This window comes from Akebia trifoliata, chromosome 3 (assembly GCF_017979445.1).
Source record: "Akebia trifoliata isolate Shusen 1 chromosome 3, ASM1797944v1, whole genome shotgun sequence".
Classification (NCBI taxonomy): Eukaryota; Viridiplantae; Streptophyta; class Magnoliopsida; order Ranunculales; family Lardizabalaceae; genus Akebia; species Akebia trifoliata.
In genome coordinates this window covers 57,142,571-57,163,875 of record NC_141377.1, presented here as the reverse complement: position 1 = coordinate 57,163,875, position 21,305 = coordinate 57,142,571, and the positions used below count along the sequence as shown (strand labels likewise).

The 21,305-nt window shown below is 33.8% G+C and overlaps 3 protein-coding genes across 27 annotated transcripts; 2 read left to right on the top strand and 1 right to left on the bottom strand.

Annotated features, from left to right (window-relative positions):
- Nucleotides 1-3,300: 3,300 nt before the first annotated feature.
- On the bottom strand, nucleotides 3,301-9,461 carry LOC147408274 (33 kDa ribonucleoprotein, chloroplastic-like). Of its 3 annotated transcripts, XR_015177033.1 has the most exons (6): nucleotides 9,076-9,461; nucleotides 8,897-8,995; nucleotides 6,146-6,442; nucleotides 4,959-5,096; nucleotides 4,053-4,144; nucleotides 3,304-3,951 (listed from the first exon to the last, which is right to left on the bottom strand). XR_015177033.1 is itself a non-coding variant. In XM_086437198.1 (5 exons), exons 1-4 carry the CDS (start codon nucleotides 9,391-9,393, stop codon nucleotides 4,959-4,961), a joined length of 852 nt encoding a protein of 283 aa, XP_086293324.1. In that variant the 5' UTR covers nucleotides 9,394-9,461; the 3' UTR covers nucleotides 3,301-4,144. The 3 variants fall into 3 exon arrangements, 2 of the variants coding, with proteins under 2 accessions (XP_086293324.1, XP_086293323.1); XM_086437198.1 differs by having other exon boundaries at nucleotides 3,301-4,144; XM_086437197.1 differs by lacking the exons at nucleotides 3,304-3,951; nucleotides 4,053-4,144 and having other exon boundaries at nucleotides 4,729-5,096.
- A 371-nt stretch (nucleotides 9,462-9,832) lies between these two features.
- LOC147408273 (uncharacterized) lies at nucleotides 9,833-14,632 on the top strand. Of its 23 annotated transcripts, none has more exons than XM_086437192.1 (5): nucleotides 9,833-10,020; nucleotides 10,121-10,170; nucleotides 11,039-11,083; nucleotides 11,802-11,897; nucleotides 14,079-14,632. In XM_086437192.1, exons 1-5 carry the CDS (start codon nucleotides 9,925-9,927, stop codon nucleotides 14,122-14,124), a joined length of 333 nt encoding a protein of 110 aa, XP_086293318.1. In that variant the 5' UTR covers nucleotides 9,833-9,924; the 3' UTR covers nucleotides 14,125-14,632. The 23 variants fall into 23 exon arrangements, 6 of the variants coding, with proteins under 6 accessions (XP_086293318.1, XP_086293321.1, XP_086293317.1 ...); XR_015177027.1 differs by lacking the exon at nucleotides 14,079-14,632 and adding exons at nucleotides 10,867-10,912; nucleotides 13,715-14,071 and having other exon boundaries at nucleotides 9,834-10,020; nucleotides 11,039-11,897; XR_015177024.1 differs by lacking the exon at nucleotides 14,079-14,632 and adding exons at nucleotides 10,855-10,912; nucleotides 13,715-14,071 and having other exon boundaries at nucleotides 9,834-10,020; nucleotides 11,039-11,897.
- Nucleotides 14,633-19,165: 4,533 nt separating this feature from the next.
- TRN2 (Tetraspanin family protein) lies at nucleotides 19,166-20,714 on the top strand. Its single transcript, XM_086437189.1, has 2 exons — nucleotides 19,166-19,801; nucleotides 20,311-20,714. Exons 1-2 carry the CDS (start codon nucleotides 19,304-19,306, stop codon nucleotides 20,620-20,622), a joined length of 810 nt encoding a protein of 269 aa, XP_086293315.1. The 5' UTR covers nucleotides 19,166-19,303; the 3' UTR covers nucleotides 20,623-20,714.
- Nucleotides 20,715-21,305: the final 591 nt, after the last annotated feature.

Sequence of the window (21,305 nt, the reverse complement as noted above, 5' to 3'; positions counted from 1 at the left end):
CTCCCTTGGAGTTTTGACAATTCTAACAGAACCTTATTTTATCAAATTAGTTACTGAGTAAATCTTGGAGTGGAGATCCACGTCATAAAATTTAAATTTATGAGGTTAATTTGTTACTCCACACACTTTGGATTGGATTCTAACTTCATCATTGTGTGGCATCTAAAAACATGATCTGATGTCACAAGTTTATAAAAAATAAAAATATAATAACTTTAACAAAAAAAATTAATAAATAAAAGTTAATTTTGATCGTTAAATTTTAGTTTTAAATTTGGGAGTTCAATGGCCATCCATTTCAACACCTATGATCAACTTGAAAAATGTTTTTATTTTTTATTTTTTCTTTTGAATCTGAATTTTTCCATTAAACCTAGATGGTTTGGTTGTTGGATTTCTAATTTAATAAATCATATGGACCCAACTAGCTTTGGTAAGATTTGAAAATCTTACCAAGTTAATCATAATAGCATGATTCATAAAGTAAGGTGTCTTCAAGTAACGGAATTGATACAGTAAGCGAGGTTTTGTAATAAAATTGTGCTACATAGGTCTGCCAAGTAAATCTCTCGAATTTTTCTTTTTTACTAAATGGATTATCAAGAGACCACCCTAAATTTAGGGATTATTGAGAAAAAAAAAAAACTCTCTATCAGGTCCTTTAAGTAATCAGATTCTTCGTCGTATGGCATGTGTTGTGGTGTGGGAGGAGGCTTTTAAACCTTAACCTAGGGTGTAACAAAGTTGGTGGATTCTAAGACTGTCAATGTGTCAAATCATGTTCGAAAATATCTATTTTGATTTGATAACTTAAGAGTTTCGATCAAGGATTTAGATTCCAATAGGGACAAGATGTTACATATTTTCTTTAGAAACAAGGTTCATGTATCTTTTATATGTAATTATAATTAATCCAACACCCTTTTTACCAAAACTTTAGAAAAGTTTATCTAAATCAACTAATTAATATCATTAATCAATTTTAGTGAAGTTTTTGACTTTTCACCCTCAAATTTTATCTTCTTCTCCCTTAAAAAAGTAAAATTCAAAAATAATAATTTTCATAGTTGAGTTTTAATTTTAAATTTGGGAGTTCGATAGTCATCCATTTTCAAAATCTTGAATCACACCTAAAATGTTTTTTTTTTTAAATTGTTTTCTTCTTATCTGACTTCAATTGCCTTCCATTTTCAAAACCTTGGATTATAACCAATTAATTTATATATTAAAAAAAAAAAAATGTTGTAATCCATTTTAGCTCAACATCCCTTAGTAAGACTTGCAATCTTACTAAGGAAAATGTTTTTCTTTTTCCAAAACTTTCTTGGATATTAATCCAAATTAACTAAATTGACTTGTCGTCGAATAATTGCTGAATCTAAATTTGGTTACTATGCATTTAGATCCAAATATTGAGATTAAGAATTTGATATTCAAAAGACACTTAAGAATTGGATTAGAGTGGCCCACTATTTGATCCAATTCTTAAGAGAGAGAGAGAGAGAGAGAGAGAAAGAAGGGGGGGGGGGGGGGGTTAGGCCTCTCAGTGGATAGTCAATTATCCAAATCTAGGTGGAATAATATATCATAGTCTAGTAAATTTTATGAACATTGCACTTCTTGATGCAAAAGTGTATGGTTAGGCCTCTCAGTGGATAGTCAATTATCCAAATCTAGGTGGAATAATATATCATAGTCTAGTAAATTTTATGAACATTGCACTTCTTGATGCAAAAGTGTATGGAAACCATAGATGCTTTTCAATGAGATACAAGTGAAAAAACATTTAGTTGCTATCTACTTTCAAGTCAAGAAGTGCGATATAAGGTTCCAACTTGAGGTCACTCAAGCACAACTCAAATTTTATATTCGAATCCTTATCAGATATAGATTTGGATATGTGTGTGTATGTGTGGATGGTCCTTGAGAACCATTCTCGAAATATCACAAAAACACGAGGGAATCATGAGGTGTCTCATTGTCATCCTCTCGGAGGATTTCTTGAGAAATGGACAATAATGAAATGAGCGGTATGTATTGATCCGAGAGCAACTATCAAGGAATCGTATTTGTAACATGGAGGAAAAATGCCAAAAAACACAGAAGAGAGGAAGGTTTGTCGGTACAAAAAAAAAAAAGGGATCTTTGGTGGGTTCTACAATATTTAACTTATTATAATTCATGTCTAGTGATCATTATATGTAATTTGCAAGTTCTTTCCACGCGAAATTTATAATTTTTGTTATTTTTAAAGTTTATCAAATTTTTAAGAAATAATATGTTGGTCGAATTTTACTATTTATCATTGTATTTCCACCTAAAGTTTACATTTTTTGTATTTAAAATTAGATTATTTCTATCAAAGTTCACTACTCACTGAAATATTTTGCAAAATGAATGGTGATTTCTACTTAAATATATAAAAATTACCAGGTAAATTTCATGTAAAGCCTCATGGAAACAGAAATCTTTATAATAAAACATAACTGTAGGACTCACTTTTGTTGGGAACAAACTTCCATAGAGTTAGAATAAAAATTCTATCCAACTAGAAGCAGATCCTCTGTAGCACACGGTTCTTACAACACCTTGTAACATTGATCCAATGGATGAGAGAGCATCACATCAGCCATAGACTTAGGTCCCACACATAAAATATTGGGTACGAGTTGCCGTTCATTTTCAGAGACATGGATTTGGAGGAAAAAATTTGTTTTTTTTTTTTTTTTTTTAAATCAAATCTAAATCTTGATTACAAGAGGCTGAGATGTTAAATTTTTTTTTTTTTCAAGATGATTCTCTCATCCGTTGGATCAGTGCTACATGGTGCTACACACGCTACAATTTTATGAGGACCCACTTTATTGCCTTTCATCTTTACCCCTCTTATTTTGTTATATTTTCTCTTTTACTCTTTTAACTCTTTTTATTATTTTTTCTCTTTGACCCCCTTAAACTCTTTTTTATATATTATAATACCCTTTAACTTTAAATTTTTTTACTTTTACCCCCCTTAATCCCAAAGAGGATGCCTGTGCAGGGCAAACTCCATTCTATTCTCCTATCAACTCTCAGTGATGGACAGGGTACCTTCATTGCTTCTCTGTTTGTGGTTTACAGGATAGTTTGCACAAAAAAGAGCTCCATGTTTCAAATAAGTGTCTCCTACATTGTTTCTTCATCCAGTAAACATGGATTATTAAAGAGAGTTGATATTGGCACCCCAAATTTCTTAAATTATTTATTACACCCCAATTAAAAATTAAAACACACTCTTCAAACAGCATGCATTACAAGGGCTCAAATTATAATTTCAACATTATAATACTCATTCAAACAATTTCAGTAGTTGTCTACAAGTATGATTGGGCTCATACAAAATCATACACCCAAAATATAGAAATTTAGCACAAAAAAGAAAAATAAGAAAAAGAGATAATTTCTATTGACACCCCAACTTTTACTTATTCTCAACCATTCACTTATTTTCTTTTATTTTTAATTGAGGTGTAATAAGAAAAAGTTGGAGTGCCAATAGCAAATCTCTTTTTCAATACTTCTCAAAAAATCACACAACTCATCATTAAATGAGACAAGGATGCCAGACATGCAGAAATGCCAAAACAATCACACTACAAAGAAGCATGTATTCATGTTAGCAAGGGATGATAAGAAGTTGTCCTGATGATATATAGTCATACCTGAAGTACATGTCAGGATTGTCTTAACCAACCATTGAAGGAGCTTTCTGAAGAATCTTGGGTCAAATACCGATCATGTTAGATAGGACTGCTTCCAAGGATCTACTCTATCATCTTTTGAAGTTGTAACAAAATTGTTGACATTGCAGACATAAGTTTATAAGACAAAAACATCTGAAAGGGTCAGTTTTCGATGCCCGGATGTTTACCGCATACTCTGCATAAGCAAGGAGGACTCTTCCATCATTTCCTACCAACATATGAAAAGGAGTGAGTCAAGAAAATATCAGGCATATATGGTAGCGATATGTGTTGCAATGACTATCAAGACAGGATAGATTATTTCCCTACCAAAAACAGAAGAAACCAGTTCGGGACCGTTCGTACAAGCCAAAAGCATTGCAACATCCATGAGCCCGGCTTCGCAGACACCCCTGACTCTCCTGAAGTCAAGATGGCAGTTATGTATTTATTATCTTATAAAAAGGGTCACCATTGAAGGCAGCTTTGTGCTTTCTATTTGAATTCATTTGTTCCTCTGTCAGATTATGAATTGACTTAATCGTCAGAGAGGAATCATTGGTAAATACCAGAGATTAGATAGAAAGATTTGATATCATTGATTGTCACCACGTATCTCGATGAATGGGGAAAAGGATTTTGGACCCACCATGAAGTATCATGCTTTCTCCTTCATTTGGCCAACATAAGGAAAAAAATTTGGTGGTCAGGGCGTTCAGCTGTGAATAGGGTTAATGGATTGGATGACAAGAATCTTCAAAAGTGATACATGCATGGATGAGGTATGGTGGGGGAAAGCATGCATTTCTACACTGTGCCTCATTATTAATATGATTAAAAAGATTTAAATAAAATCTATGTTTCATTACAAATGAAAAACAGCAAAGCATCGGAATTTCTTGTGTTAGGCGACACAAAAGAAGAATCACAAAACTAATGATTACAAAATATAATTTTAAACTAGTAATCTAAAATTTCAAAATAATTTGTATAAGAGATAAACAAGTGTACAACTAATGGCAAATAAGATTGATCTTTAAGATACAGAGTCATTGTTAATATACAACAATTTTAAAAAGTATTGCAGCAAAAATAATGGAAATAATGTACAAAACCTGGAGAACATCTTCTTTGCCAATTTCTATGTCCGTGGGAAGTAAAAGAAAAACAATCTATGTACATCCTCCCCCTTCCCAGTGATCAATAGATCAAGATGACAAGGGCAGTTTATTTCACCTATGACTCTTCAAGTTTCTCGACGGCGCTGCTTGACTCTTTTGGTTGCCTGTGGGCATTTTCTTCCTCCGGTTCGTTTCCAGATTCATCAACATTCTGTTGATTCAATTTTAGACGAATAGGTCGGCCCAACAATTCCTACAGCAAGAAAATTAACAGAATCAAAGTATTTTTGTAGTGTGACACAATATTGATTGAAAAATGGAAAGTTCATAACTATAGAGATATCTGAAGCATATAAATAAAGACAAGATGAGATACACAACACAACCTTTTATGAAGTGTATATACACAGTTTAACATATCTAATTAAGACACCAATGAGAACAAGCCCTTCGATGTATGTGAAAGGTTCTAAATTTGCAAGAGGAAGGCTAGAAATGGCATGGATTGATGTAGTAAGAAAATATCCAAATCACACGACCTAACATGAAAATATAGATCTAGATAGAGCTGAATGAAAAAAAAAAAAGTGGCATGTTGTCGACCAAGACCTGAGTCAATACAAGACAAAGTCCAAATGAGGCCATAAAATGCCCTAGGGAAGTCAATCGTGAATCGGGTTGAGTCTAAGAACCATGTATTTTGCCCAAGCATTAGGCCTGAACAATCTTGAGTTGCCTTGGGATCCAACTCAAGATCTTCAAAACATGCCGAGAGGTCAATAGGCAAGCAAAGGAAATGGATAAGATCTTGAACAGGTGTCGTGCCAAGTCAGCTCGGGGTAGTTCTGATTTCCACCTAAACCATGAAAATGGTTGTCCGGTCATAACTTTACTAGAGAAAAGGAATGAATACATATCTAGTGCCAAGAAGTTCCCTTTAATGCTGACGGAAATCCATTTGCTCCAAATGTTTGCTTCCAGAGTAGAATGGTCAAAGATACACCAAAGGGGTATGAGAAGACCTAGAGCTTTTGCAAAGAACATCAAACTAGAACAAAGATCAAACATTTCAAATAGGTTTCAAAAATCATCCCTTGACTCATCTCCACGTGAACCCAACATAATCGTTATTAAAAACCATGACAAATAATCTGCCCAATATAAAGGTAATAAAAAAGTGAAATTATATACACACCCATCTAGAATTTAGTTTTTCAGACATAAGGAAGACATGAAAATCAACTTTAGTCAAAATGAAAAAAGAAAGAAAGGAAGCAACAAAGAGAATTGAAATTTGAATACCTTTCCATGCAAGGCAGAAATTGCAGCTTCGGCTTCCTCTTTTGTAGCTAATGAGACGAAACCATACCCATTAGAGTTTCCTGAATGGCGGTCGAAAACTACCTTGGCTGAAACAAGATTAAAACTTGGAGAGAAGAATTCTCTGAGATGGCTAGCCCTTGTTTTCCATGCAAGATTAGTTACATAAAGCTTATGACGTGTCTCTACAGCAGTGCTTTCTTCAGGAGGAGGAGGAGGAGGAGAACGCTTTTTCAACTTGTTTGCAAACTCCACCCTTATAATCCTTCCTGCTAATTCCTGCACCACCCAAATCCTAATTCAAGATAATCATTTGAGAAAGAAATCAAATGTACCGTCAGCCAAGAAAAAAAAATTTAAAGAAAGAGCCAAAAATTAGCTAAAGAAAGTGAAACAGACTCCAAACAATAAGATTCTAGATTGTAGTATAAGAATGATCAGTTAAACACGTTTGCAATCTCCTAGTTCAACCACCTCGAGGGGCCTGACAACTTTGATAATTTTTACCTTGATTTCAAGCCATGTGACATTTACATTATATAAACAATTATAATGATTAGCTAATTTCTCCCTTCTTGTTACAATAACCACCTAAATCTCTCCCGTAGTATTAAATTTTGACATACTTCTGCAACATATACTGAAATATTTCCATTTTCGAAAGGTCTGAAAAAAATTTAACCTAATAATTTCATTTTTGTATATATTTTATTGGAAATACTATTCGTTTCACAAAATATTTCAGTGAGTAGTGAATTTTGACAAGAATAATCAATGTTGGAATAAAAAATACAATATTTCAGTGAAAATATTTTGGTTAATGCTTCGATCAAAATATTCTTTCAAAAAAATATATTAATAAAGTTAATAACATAACAAAAATTAAAAATTGTTTGGAGAAAGAACTTGTAAATTACACATAGTAATAATAATAATAATATAAAATTGCAGATAATATTCATTCATTAATATAAAAGAATTATGATCAATTAGGTATCTATATCATTTTATCATAATGTATTCCAAGCAGTTATATAAGCATTACGCTCAATCATCCATATTTTAATTAGTTGAATAGAATATGATAGTAATCTATTCGTATATATTTATAAAATAAAAAATAAACCAATGCATGAATGAGATACTTAATTTTATCTTCATTTAAACAAGTATTTTGCTTATTACGGTGTATGTAGTCAACGTATCATTATTATTCTCATTTCTAAGTAGATTACCATAGTATCTCACCGTCAAACTCTCAAATACTAGCACGTTTGTGTGGTAGAATGCATCTCAGTATCCACTCCAATAATAAGTGTGTTTTTAAAGCCCTATTTTATCATTTCCTATAGATCCAATAAAAATTTCAGTAGTATATCCATCATTTCCACAACATTTCTATCATTTCAACGAAAATTGTATTAATTTCCACACTGACTAAATATTTCCATTTCCAATCTGACCAAAACAAAAACCAAAATTGAAATTTAATATTTTGATCTCTCCTCTATTTGAATACAAAAAAATAGCTACCAAGTTACTAAAATAATCTAATCTTATTAAAAAGAACCAACAATATGCCACATAAGACATTACCACAATGCAATGCTATCAAGAGTTCTCTTCACAAACCCTTTTCAAAGAACACATCAAGAAAAATAAATCCAATCCTAACCACTATTCTAGGATATGGAACACCAAATCTAACCCCACTCCCCAACAGAGAACGAATATAAGAAGAACGCAAACCCAATCGTAACCATCATTCATTCAAAGTCCACACATCCAAATCAGCCATTCAACAGAAGCCCATTTAAAATAACACATTAAAAAAGCAGTGTTACAACCCAAAATAAATAAGGACTTAACTTTCAGCACTGTTAACGCCTTGGAGCTTTTGGTTTACTAGTTAAATATCATGTTTGAACAACAGTAGGGATGACCTTGGGACTCAATAAAGGTATGAAAGTGAAAGCTGTCACAAAGTCACGGGAAAAGGGCTATGTGAGGGCCAAGACAAAAGGGCACCGGAGTGAAAGCCACGACAAACATTGGCGGGCGGAGCACAGTGATGTGCAATGACCCCAAGTAGATAAGAGCTTAACTTTCTGCACCATTAACATGTAGGTGCTTTTAGTGTAATTCTTAGGTTTCTTATCACAAAGTATCTCATTCCTAACTACCCATCATTCTAATTCTCTCACCCCCAAACTTTCTACTTTACCAAAACCCATTTCAACAAAGAAATTAAGGTTCGTGTTAAGGACGCTCATATATTAGTTGGGGCACCCACGTTTTATTTCCAGACTTAATGAGTTTGGCAGGGGCACCCACAATCACACGGGCACCATTAATCCGAAAGTGTTTTTAGGTAGTATTGACACGATCCTGTCGACACCATTAAGGCCATGTCGAGGCTAGCAATTTCTTTTTTTATTTTTTCAAAAAAAGCCTCCTATGTTGACTGGGTCCTTTCGATATGAGTTCAGAAAGTTTTTTGAGCCAATGTCGACAGGATCCTGTCACACTAGCCAAAATTTATAAAAAAAAACGGTGTGAGAGCCCAAATAACAAAGACATACAACAATAAACCCGGTTTTCAACAAATACCAATTGTGGTGAATACATGAAAAAAAAAAGAAATCTAATACAAAGTCCAAACATGCCAATTAACAGAAAACCATTTCAAAATTACATAAAAAAAAGGAAAAAATTAAAGCTCAAATTACTCACTTTCGAATCAAATTTATCTATAACAGCAAGAGCTTCTTCCCTAGAAGCCATTTTGATGAAAGCGTATCCCCTTTTCTTCCCATCCTTCTGCTTTACAATCTAAAACACCCAAAAGAACAACAATCAATCTAACTCAAATAATCAAAAAGAGAGGCGAGAAGTAGTAGAAGAAGAAGAACCTCGACATCTTTCACAGTGCCGCATTCACCAAAGAGAGTCTTAATGTCAGTGATAGAGAAACTCCATGGAAGATTAACCACATAGAGTTTCTTCCTCTTATCTTCTACTCTTTCCTCTTGAGTTTCCTCTGCTACAATTTCCTGAACCGCACAACACAGTTTTAATCCTAAGTTCTTGTTTGAAAGAGGAGAAAGGGGGCAATTGAGAGAAAGTGTAGGGGTAGAAAAGGAAATTTGTAGCTTTATAGATTGAGAAGGTCTAGATAAGCAGATAAGCTTCAAAGAAGAAGAGAATAACGAAGGAAGGGCTGCTGCCATTGGGTGAGCAACGAAGAGAGAGAGAGACAGAGAGAGTCCTACAAACTGTGGGAACGGTTTTGTGATTCAGTCTTAAGACCAATTATACCCCTGAGATTTGAGGATAAGAACGATTTCACCAAATGATTTGGTGGGTACCACTCTTACAGTGTGTTTGGATTGAGGGAAGGGAAGGGAAGGGAAGGGAAAATATGTTGTTTTCTCTTCTTTTCCCTTGTTTGGATTGCTAAGTGAGCAGGGAAAAGAAAAAAAGTGGAGGGAAGAGAAGGGAAAAAATGTAAAATTTTGTTCCCCCCAAAAATGGAGAGACGAGGAGGGAAGGGAGGAGACGAAAATTTTCATTCCAAATTTGTCCTCGTCATTTTGAAAATTTCCAAAGAAACATGATATTGGCAGACCAATTATTACTAGCTACACCCCAAGTAATAAAATTCACACAAACACTAGAGATGTTTACGAAGGAGACGAAGAAGAAACCGTAGAGAGAAGGAACTTCAGCGACAAGTTTGAAAGAAAAAGTTGAAAGAAAAAATGGAAAACAAAATGTCCAAATCCAATAACGAAGAGACCCTCGATGATGAAAATTCAATTCGAAACGTGAAGCAAAGTTTCAGAGACCAATCCAAGGTAAAGCAGAATCAATGGCATTTGATTTCCAGCGTGATATTTTATTTTATTGTTTTTCTTTTTAAAGTCGCTCAAACTAAGGAGATTTTGTCGAAACAAGCGGTTACAATCGCAAAATGAGCAGAAGAACACGAGCAATTTATCAACAAGGTATGTATTTGTTTTGAATTTTTTTTTCCGGAACCTAATGGGTGTTTGGGTAGTCTTCATCTTATATTTTAGTTTTTTTAATCATTTGGGTTGGTAGATTGTTGGGTTTTTATTGAAATTTTGTTTTGTTTTGTTTATTTTGGTTCTTTTGAATTGTCTGGGTGTTTGGATTATTGGGTTTTCTACATTTTGGTTGCCTTCATCTTATACTTCAGGTATTTTATCATTTAGTTTAGTAAATTTGTTGAGTTTTTATTGAAATTTCGAATTTTTTGTTTGGGTCTTTCGACTTTTCTGGATGTTTGGATTAATAGATTTTCTTCAATTGGGTAGCCTTCATCTTATATTTCAGTTATTTACCATTTGGGTTAGTAAATTTGTTGGATTTTTATTGAAAGTTTGATTTTTTTTGTTTTTGTTTTGTCTTTCGACCTTTCTGGGTGTTTGGATTAATGGGTTTTCTCCATTTGGGTTGCCTTCATCTTATATTTCAGGTATTTTGTCATTTGGGTTGGTAAATTTGTTGGGATTTTATTGAAATTTAAAATTTTTTGTTTGGGTTTTTCAACTTTTATGGCTGTTTGGATTAATGGGTTTTCTTCATTTGGATTGCCTTCATCTTATATTTCAGATATTTTGTCATTTGGGTTAGTAAATTTGTTGGGTTTTTATTGAAAATTTCAGTTGTTTGTTTAGATTAATGGGTTTTCTTCATCTGGATTGCCCTTATCTTATATTTCAGGTATTTTGTTATTCAAGTTAATAGATTTGGTGTTTTTAATGAAATTTTGATTATTTTGTCACATGGTTTCGAATTCTGGTGTTGAGAATATGAGTTTAATTTCGAAAATATATCTCCATTATGCAGGGAGATTGTTGCCATTCATGAGCAAGGGTTGGTCTCTAGTTGTTGGTAGGTTTATTGCTCATTGACATCTTGTTAAGCGATTGGATTAGAAGCGAAGTAGAAAAGAAAGGGAATGGTAATTTATAAAGGAATCACAATAAAGTTTGGCTATTCTACAATTTTTTTACTACTCCATGGTTATATTTCCGCATTGGTCATAGTAGATTGCAAATCTTGTGGAAGTTTCCTTGTCTAGACCACGAGGAACGATATGAAATGTTGATAGTTCACGTAACCCATTTCAACCTATCCACCGATCAAGAACAACTGAGAGCATTCAAAATATGCTTCACAGGATGGCAAAATATGTTTTGTTTTAGATTAAACATCAACTATAATACTAGCAATGGAATATGGTGGAGGTTTAATTGGAGATCTAAATGTAAAAGCTTGTTCCACGCTCGTCAAGTCTGGCATTTTTCAAATGAAACTATGAGAGCCAAAGCTGGGGCTCTTCTTTAATGATTGAGGATGTTAGATTCAAACAATATTGTCTTTATAAAATTTAGATTAGAAGTGTGTATGGTAAAATAATAGGCCGGAACACTAGTGGATACTCATACAATTGCTATCAAACTTATAATAAGGCCTATATCAAAGCAAAGGGAAGAGTTTCTTTCAAGAATTAAATAATCATGAAAATAAACTCCCCTATATTGTAGGGTGTGATATAATTTTGATTTTGTTAAGTTTATGCAAGTCTCATACACCTTTGATCTATCAGGATTTCTGCTACTACACCAATACAATTTTCTTGGTCATGCTCCTCCTGTATCCTAGAAACGAAAAGCTTTTCATGGTTTGCTTCTCCTTTGCAGAGGTAAGTGCACTGTCCTGCTTTATTTTTGGCACCGTTTAGATAAAATTCTAATTCATATGCCATGAAATATATACTGTTGTAGTAGCAACCACCAACTAGTAACTATTGGTTAGAAAAGGAATCTTGAATGAGAACAAGAGCTTCCGCATACTCATGACTAGTAACTCCTGTAAAGTTTATTAGAATGGAAGTATTGAGCACAGTTCTTCCAATTATTTCTATTTTTTGTTTCCTACATAGTAATTAAGTTTCAACCTAGATTTTTAAGCCATCTTTGAAAGTCTAGTCAAATTGACTCTTTCCTGAGATGTTGCATTTTTAATATTACATGTCATTGAATTAAGTTATTGCTTAACTTATTGTGTTGAATCAGCCACTAGAGCTTCTTTGTGAATTTGTGTTTTACCATACTTTGCTTCAATTATCTTTTTCTTACTGTCACTTTGGCTAGCACAAAGATTTCCCAACAAAGGTTCATGTTTCTGTTAAACCGTGTTTCTTCTTACATGGAGATATGAGTCATCTTTCCATCTTTTCCTTTTATCCATTCTCTCTCGACTGTGGTGTCTCACTCATAATATTCATTGAATGTAATCACCTATCAGACGGGATTAATGTTGGCAATTGTGATCCCCACCTTCCCCTTCTCTAGTATTTAGTTATGGTATTGTTCTTGTTGAAGCTTTCATAGACCATGCTTTATACATCATCTTTTTATATTGTTATACAGGAGTAGCAGAATTTCATTTTTGTTGTCAATTTAGGACTTAGGTTTCCTAAATTGCTCTCCACTGGTTTAATTTGCACATCATTTTGTTCTTGTTTCAAAAGGAGGAGTTTTCATCTTTTATTTATTTGCTAGATCAGTGATTTGGAATCTAATTTGTAATTGATTTACAAATTAGACGTCTGAAACATAGTTCAGTGCAAAATGACGTGTGGCAAAAGAGAAATAAAAGAATTTTTTTTCTAGAAATATAACAAAATATTAAGGATTCGAACAGCCTTTTTAATTTCTAGGGGATCAAACTTACAAAAGTATTGTTCGAACAATAATCAAGAAGTCTTTGATCACCCTCACGAGGCCATCTTTCAATGTGTCCTACAAAGTTTGAAAATTTCCATTGAAAGCATCCCAACTTCATACCTCCACAACATCTTCACCAAGGGAACTAAATCAAAGAACACTTTGCACCATCCATCTGATATTCCATAAAAAATGGACCCAATCAGCCTATGGGTACTCTTGCATGCGCGTGTGTTATTATTGGTTTTCTTTGCATATGGCCAAACGAGCTCAAAAATTTTTTCTCTTACTAGAGTTATTTTAAAATTTCTTGATAAAATAGTAGTTTCTGATTTTGTGAATCCTAATAGTAGTTTCTGATAAAATAGTAGTTTCTGATTTTTTTTCTCCTACTTTAGTTATTTTAAAATTTCTTGATGGTCATTTTCTCAAACTCCTTTTACTTGCATATGATTTGTGCCTAATCTAGATTGGAAAAGTACCCAAATGTGGAAGAAATAGAGGCATTGAAAAGCAGTAAAAGAAAATGAAAATAAAATGAGACATGAAAGTTGCTTTGTTGCCTGGGAATGATTTGCTCCAATAGCAGTGTTCAATTCAGTCAAACAAATTTTATGATATAAATTTCTTACCATTTTGCATAATCTACTGCTGCTTGTATTAAATTAGTTTTACTAATAGGTCTTTCTTTTCTAGAACTATTAAGATTTTGTCAACCACACAATATTCTGCTTGATTATTCTTAAACTTGGAGCTTTCTCATCAATTAGTACCTCTATTATGTGTTCAGACAACATATGAGAATTTCCGGTACAGAGCTGATGGTAGGCATAATGTCTACAACCGGGGTTGTGTGAATAATTTTTTTGAAGTATTCTACACGAAGATAATGCCCTCAAGAAACAAATTCCATGCTTATGTACAAGAGGAGGTTCAAAGGCCTCACATGGCTAATACCCGGGAACCAGTACTAGATGATTCAGGTGGAGACCCACGTGCCAAGGTAGAAGATGATCTAGAGATAGGTGGAGATCTACTGAAGATCTCCTAGCGTCGTAACTTTGTTGAAGTCAACGAAGATGTAGATGTACGTAGTAGAGGAAGCAACGGAACACATCATGATTCTTCTGAGGCTTAATTTGGTTTGAGTTCAGGTCAGCAACCACCGGGACAAGAGGCACGCCACTTGAGTTGGGGTAGGAGAAGTGGGAGCTGGGAGATAGCACCAGATATTCTCTCCATGAATACTGCAACCACTCAAAACAGAGGCAATAACCATTAAGATGTTTATTCCAGTTAATTTCGTGCAACTTTCACGTGACGCGAACACACGAAATACTTGAATGTTCTTTTGTGGGTTTGGAAGGTTTAATTCTGGCCATGGTGGAGCATAATGGGCACTTGGAAAAATACAAATGTACCCATGGGAATCAATTTGATTTATAGTTGAACCTTGTACTATCTTTTTTTTTTTTTGCCGGGGGGGGGTGTAAATTGTTGAATTTATTTAGAAGGCATCGGGACTATGTTGTAATTGTTGAAGGTAGGTGATAAAAGTTTCTTCTGCCTTAACTTTTCTTGTATTTTTTTGTGGTAGGGAGGGACTTAGTGTTGAGTTAACAGTTGATGTTTGAGAATCTTTAGTGTTGGCTTTGATTCTTTTGTGTAAATCAATGATTTAAGATGTATAATGTTTATGTTTCCTGCATTGAAACTCTCTTCAGGTTAAGTACAGTTGGTTCAATATGGGGGGGAGTGGAAGTCCTCCCTATGTTTGCACTGGGTTTCACCATCGGATCGATCCTCACCAAATATTAATTTGGTTGGTTGTTCTCTCTGTTTCTTCTCAACTGTTTTGCTCCCAATATCTATAAACAAAAGTATCTCAAACAAACCCACCTTCCAAATCCTTCAAAGGGATATAAAAACCTTTCCAATCTCAGTAAAATAAAAATAAAAACAATAGCTAGCAATTGTCGATAACTTAAAACCCAAAGCCAAAAGTATTTGAAAAAAAGTAGTTATAAAAATATAACCAAGAGGAAGCCAAAACAACAAAGCAGGTTAAATAGGTGCTCTTTTACAGTGTTGGGTACTTTCAGAACATTGTCTTCATCATACACAATTATGCTTATTGATCCTTAATTTTCCAATTGTTCCTAGTTGAGGTGAGAAAGTCACCCAACGGAATTTAAATGAGACCTATTATAAATAACATGAACAATATGTACCAAGATATACTAAAATTATTTCTTCTAATTTTATATGAACATACTTTTAATTGTCTTACAAATCTTCGATCCATTCTTAACATCACTCGCAATAAGTAGACGATCATCATCATCATCAAAATCTCCGTCATTTTCAATTTCTACATCGATTTTTTTGCCAATTGGTAGTAATTTTACAGAAGATTTATGGATTTTGGATCCAAGATGATCATTTTCATCATCTAATTGGAATTCTAGGAATGAATTTTTTGGAAGAGCATAATAATTATTATCCATTTTTCAATTAAAAGAAAACAATCATATAAAGAGGAATATTTACATTTATAAAGATTAAAAGTAGAAAGATTTGAAGTTGTTTTTGCAGATATGAGAAAAGATGATAGAGAAAGAGACGGAGATCTATGTGATCTTGAACGTTTGATTGTTTATATTTTATATCATTGTACAAGTAGAATTTTATTTTTTAGACTATGAAGGGTATAATAGTCATTTGACAATAATAATTTCTCTTCTCTTCTCTTATGAATCCTAACCAAACAGGAGAAACTTGCACTGTGTTTGGATAGAGCTTCTTGACGACTTCTGCTCTTGCGGGGAGCTAGCAAACGTTTGGATAGATTTTTGCTTTGACGTGGAGAGGTTTTTGCTCTTGCGGGGAGAGGTTTTTTGCTCTTTGTGGAGAAGCTTCAAAGACCTGCTCTTCCGCGGAGAGGTTTTTTGCTCTTGCGGGGAGTGATTGAGTTTTTGCTCTTGCACGGAGAGGTGTATCCACACAGGCCCTTGACTTTTTCTCTTCTCTTCTTTTTCAATCCAAACAGGGTGAAGGGAAACTCCCCTTCCCTTCCCTTCCCTTCCCTTCTCTTAATGAGTTTCTCTTCCCTCCCCTTCCCTCAATCCAAACACAGCCTTAAGGTTATGTTTGGATTGAGAGAAGTGGATAGAAGAGAAATTCAATAGAAAAGAAGATGAAGGAAATTTAATTTCTCCCCCTGAATGTTTGAATTGTCAAGAGAGGACTTGGGACAACTTTGAAATTTTAAAATATTTTTAAAACAAATCTAGGGGCAGAATTGGAATTATAAAATATTTTTAAAAGATTTCTCTCTATTTCTCTCTACTTTTGAAGAAAAAGAAAACTCATCTTTTTTTTTCTCTCATCTTCTTTTCTCTCTTTATTTAACAATTCAAACAAGAGAAATGAAGAGAAATTCATTTATTTTCTCTTCTCTTTTCTCCATTTCTTTCGATCCAAACACAGCCTTAGTGACCAGCGCAGAGTGGGAACGTGAGGGAGTATACGAGAGCATCTAATTGCAAAATGCCCTTACGTTGGGACTACCACATAAGTTCGCTTTTGGTTCGGTGATGAATCTAGGGGATGGCAATTTTGCCCCGCCTTTATGGGTTTTGGTTTTTATACTTTTTAATGGATTTGGGGGTAATTTTGGCTTTAAAAATGAAAATCGAGTCTTATTTGAAATGGGATGATTTTGATATATCAGCCCCACTTGCCAATCCATCTTGTCCTGATAAATTTAAAATTAAAGCACATGTTTATCAATGTGAATGTGGATGTGCATGTTATAAATTCTTATTAGGATTTACTTTGATTAAAAAAATTGAGGCTTTTTCAATTTAATTAAGAAAAAGAAAAGAAAATGTGTTAAAGGGCCGGGCAGGGTGGATTTTAGAAATACTATTAGAAGCATGGATGAATTAAAATATTCAGACCCGAGTCAAAGTTGGGGCCGAGATGGGTTCGAGGTGAGTCACTCAAAGAAGCAGGGTCAAGACCTTGATCTTGAACCCGCAAAGGTAGAGTTGAGTTCAAAAACATTCAACCCTTTAAATTTGGGCAGATAGGATCTAACAATGCCCAATCAGACCTGACCTGGCTAGCTAATAAATTTCATATGCATATATAATATATAATGTATGGATAGATATGTGATCTTTTAAATGATAAATTTACTTTCTGTTTCTAACCTTTTTTTTTTCAATTAGGAACGAGAATGAATTCTTATTTTGATGAAAAACAATATCAAACTTCAAATGATTTCCAAAAATTCATGAATTTAGTATTTTTATTTTTTTATTAGAACTCAAAAATCAACTTGACCTGTCCAGACCCATTAGAATGGATCCGAATATAACTAGTTTAGGCCCGATAGGAACTTAGGATTGGTCTAAGTATAGCATGTCTCTCTAGGGCCAAGTTAGGATTCGACCAAGCCCCATTGACAGTCTTGGTTTTAATTTTTGTTGCCCAAACACTACTTGTCTATAATTTTTTTTTATGAATAATGATTTTTTGACGCCCTTCTCTGACATACACCCCAATCACTGAACCATAAATATTTTTTATGTATCTCGAGGCAAATGATCTTTGGTTCTGTGATGGGGGCATAGGGGGTCGTCAGATTATCACGACTCTTTTATACACACATAACTAAGCCCAAATCCAGCCAACCTATTTTGGTCCTAAATTTCAAGTCCAAGTTTGGTTCAATTGTAATCTAAAGAAGCCAGGTCAAAGAATCAGATATTACTTTGAGAAAATTACTTAAAGGATCCCGGTGGAGGGATTTATTTTTAAATAGTCCCTAAGTTTTACATGGTAGCTTGCGAACTCATCGCTTTTTTATTTACTGTCGAGTTCTCCATTTTTTATTGATCGTCGAACTCAGTATTTTTTTATTTATTATTGAGTGCACCACTTTTTAAATAAAAAGTGGTGAACTCAACACTGGTAAAACTCATTTATTTTTAATTTTTGAGTTTTTTTTCAACTAAAATACATGGAAAGATCGATTAAAAACTTGAGATAACAACTTGTTTAGATGATTTCAACCCAAAAGAATCATTCTTGATCAATTTTCATCTAAAAACTAAGGAAAAATGTGAAAAGAACCCTAATTTTTTTACATACATGAAAATCCCCTCGAAAATGGCTTCTTCTTCATTCTTAAATTCTTTATGACGGAATGAAGTCTCTAAAACTCAATTGAAATGCCAAAAATCTTTTTTTATTATATTATTATTATTTATTTATGAAAATGATAAGTTCGAACAGTTAGGGCGTTCAATCGTGAGAAATGTGGGAGACAAGGTCTAGGGACTGTTACGAAAAGAAACGTTTACTAAAGTGATTATTAAGAGGCCACCCAAAACTTAGGTACTATTTAGAAAAAAAATCCCTCCTCAGGGTCCTTTAAGTAATTTTCCCTATTACTTTTGGTTCAGATCATGAAGGGATTCTTTAATTTGGCTAAAATCAGATATTGAAGCAGATCTATTCCTTGCAATATAGAATATGTTAATTGCTTTTTTATTTTATTTTATTAAAGTGATATTGCATTTCGATCCTAAAATCATTTTCTAAAAATAGTGTAGGCAAACAAGATTTTGGATTCTAGCAATCAGTTTTTCACAAACCAATTCTCAAAATTCAAGTTAAGAATATGGTATCAGCATCTAACAGCTCAAACCAAACACTGCTTGTTATGATAATCACTTCAATTGTAGAGTGGTGGGAAAAGATACTTTCCAGGAAAATATGATTTTAATTACTAGGTGTTGATTGTATATTTTGAGAGGACATTAAGTGATTTGTCCATCTTGGTTAAAAAAATTCTCCAACCCAAATCCCTGGAAAAATGATTTTCTCATGAGGATGAGAAAATCATAAATTTAGAGAGCTACTATTGCCTCACCAACTTTTACTAATGCCAGACCAATTCTTATGTAAATCACCAAAGCCTTGCGCACAGTTGGTGTAGAAATAGTAACTCTCCAATTTATGTTTTTTTTTTTTTTTGGAAGGTCTCTCTAAACCCAACATCAAAACTAAAAGCCATTTTCCCTAGATGTTTTTTTTTTTAAAAGAAAATGTTTTCTCTTCAATCATAAAACACTCTAAAGGCATCTAAAACATAGCCCATTTTGGATGTCATTTCACTTTGAAAAAGTGGTCTCTAAAGAGATCACTTTGAAAAATTATGGAACATTTGCTTTAAGTATCTTTTTTAAGGAACCCAAAGCATCCTTCCCTCCCCAAACTGTACGCCACCATACCTCATTTTCCATATCTTCATCCTCATTAGCACAAAACAACACCCTTTGTGACCACTTTCTATCCTCAACACATCATGGCATTGAGCAACAATGTTATCGGCGCGATCAACTTCGTAGCCATGCTCCTCTCGATCCCAATCATCGGTACGGGAATTTGGCTCGCAAACGAACCCGATAACTCTTGTGTTAAAATCCTACAATGGCCCGTCATCATTTTGGGCATCTTGATCTTGGTTGTAGCACTCGCTGGCTTCATAGGTGGGTTTTGGCGTATTCCATGGCTTCTTCTCTTCTACTTGGTTGTCATGCTCATTCTTATAGTATTACTTGCAACTCTCGTCGTATTCGTCTATATGGTCACCATGAAGGGCTCGGGTCACCTTGCTCCTAGCAGATCTTACTTAGAATATCATCTTGATGACTATTCGGGGTGGCTGCGTCGAAGGGTTAAAAGTTCTTATAAGTGGGATCGGATTAGGAATTGTCTTAGCTCTACGAGTATGTGTTCGGAGATGAACCAAACTTATCGAATGGCTCAAGATTTCTTCAACGCTCATATTAACCCCATACAGGTGAATAATTTTTTTTCTTCGAAACTATAATTTTATGAGAATTAAAGTTATTTATTACAGCATATTTTTGTAGGGTACCAAAATATGTTTCAACCCTTATCATTAATAAAGCATAGGTGCAATTATTTTCAATCCTCATCTTTAGCCTTATAATCCCAAATTTAAGGAAAAGAGGGTGAACAAATCTTGTTCCTCCATTCAATTCTGTTTAAAATCATGTCTTTTGTTAATTCAAATTTGTTCATGAATGAAATGAAGGATCGAGATTCATGTTAGGAGATAGTAAAATTTTTATACCAACTACCAACCTGATGTAATCCTACTTCTTTATTTTAGGTTTGGGGCTGGCAATACTTTTTTTTTTTTTTTTTAATGTTGGATTATTTCTTGAGTGACTACTATTTCAAATTACAAAACCTAAAAGTGTTCCAATTATATTCTTCATCAAATAGTATGGTGTGGCCTTAATTTCTTTTTTCCTCACAATATCTTTTTTTTTTTTCTTTTAGTCGGGATGTTGCAAGCCACCGACACAATGCGGGTTCACATTCGTTAATCCGACATATTGGATTAGCCCCATAAACATGGCAGCGGACATGGATTGCCTACAATGGAGCAACGAGCAAACACAACTTTGCTTTGGTTGCGATTCGTGCAAAGCGGGATTACTTGCTAATATAGAGAAGGAATGGAGGAAAGCAGACATAATCTTGCTTGTTACTCTTGTTGGCCTAATAGCAGTTTACTTGATGGGTTGTTGTGCCTTTAGAAATGCTAAAACAGAAGATTTGTTTCGTAAATACAAGCAAGGTTATGTGTAAGAGAGTCTAGGAAGTTAATGATGGTGTGAGCTGTGAAGAGAAAATTTGGTTGGTTTTGTCAAAATATGAAAGGGATTGCTTTCTTGTTTCTATTCTAGTTAATTTATTATAAGTTGTGGGGTTTGATTAGTGCTAATTTCGAGGTAAAAGTGAAGAGAAACTTAAAGCATGGAGACATGAACGTGATTTGCGGTGAGCACCGAAAGTTGTTTGCTTTCAATTGCTGAGCAAGGAATCTCGAGGTGGGTATTAAAAGCAATTCCATAAGAATACCTTTTTTTTTTTTAATGCTAACCTCAAAGCACATCATGATTTCCTCGAGATCAGTATTGGTTTCATAGGGATTAGTACAGTTTTCTAAGGATACAATTTTATTGGAAATCTTTAGCATTTATATGTCAAATGTCATTTTAGGTTAGAAAAGGTCTTTTTTATGTGAAAAAAACACTAGTCTCAAATCTCAACCCAAGGTTGAGTCTCAACATAAATCGGACAATTGAGATGTTAGGGATTTCTAAGAAAAATGTATCTCTAAAATAATTAAAAAACTAGTCATCCATCTCTAAGAAATGTTGGTTTTTCCTCAAATCTGAACCATTTACTTGATAGAAAAGTCTTTTTTACATTCTTATGGTAAATTAAATTTATTTTATTGGTAAATTTATTTTTAATTAGATCAAATT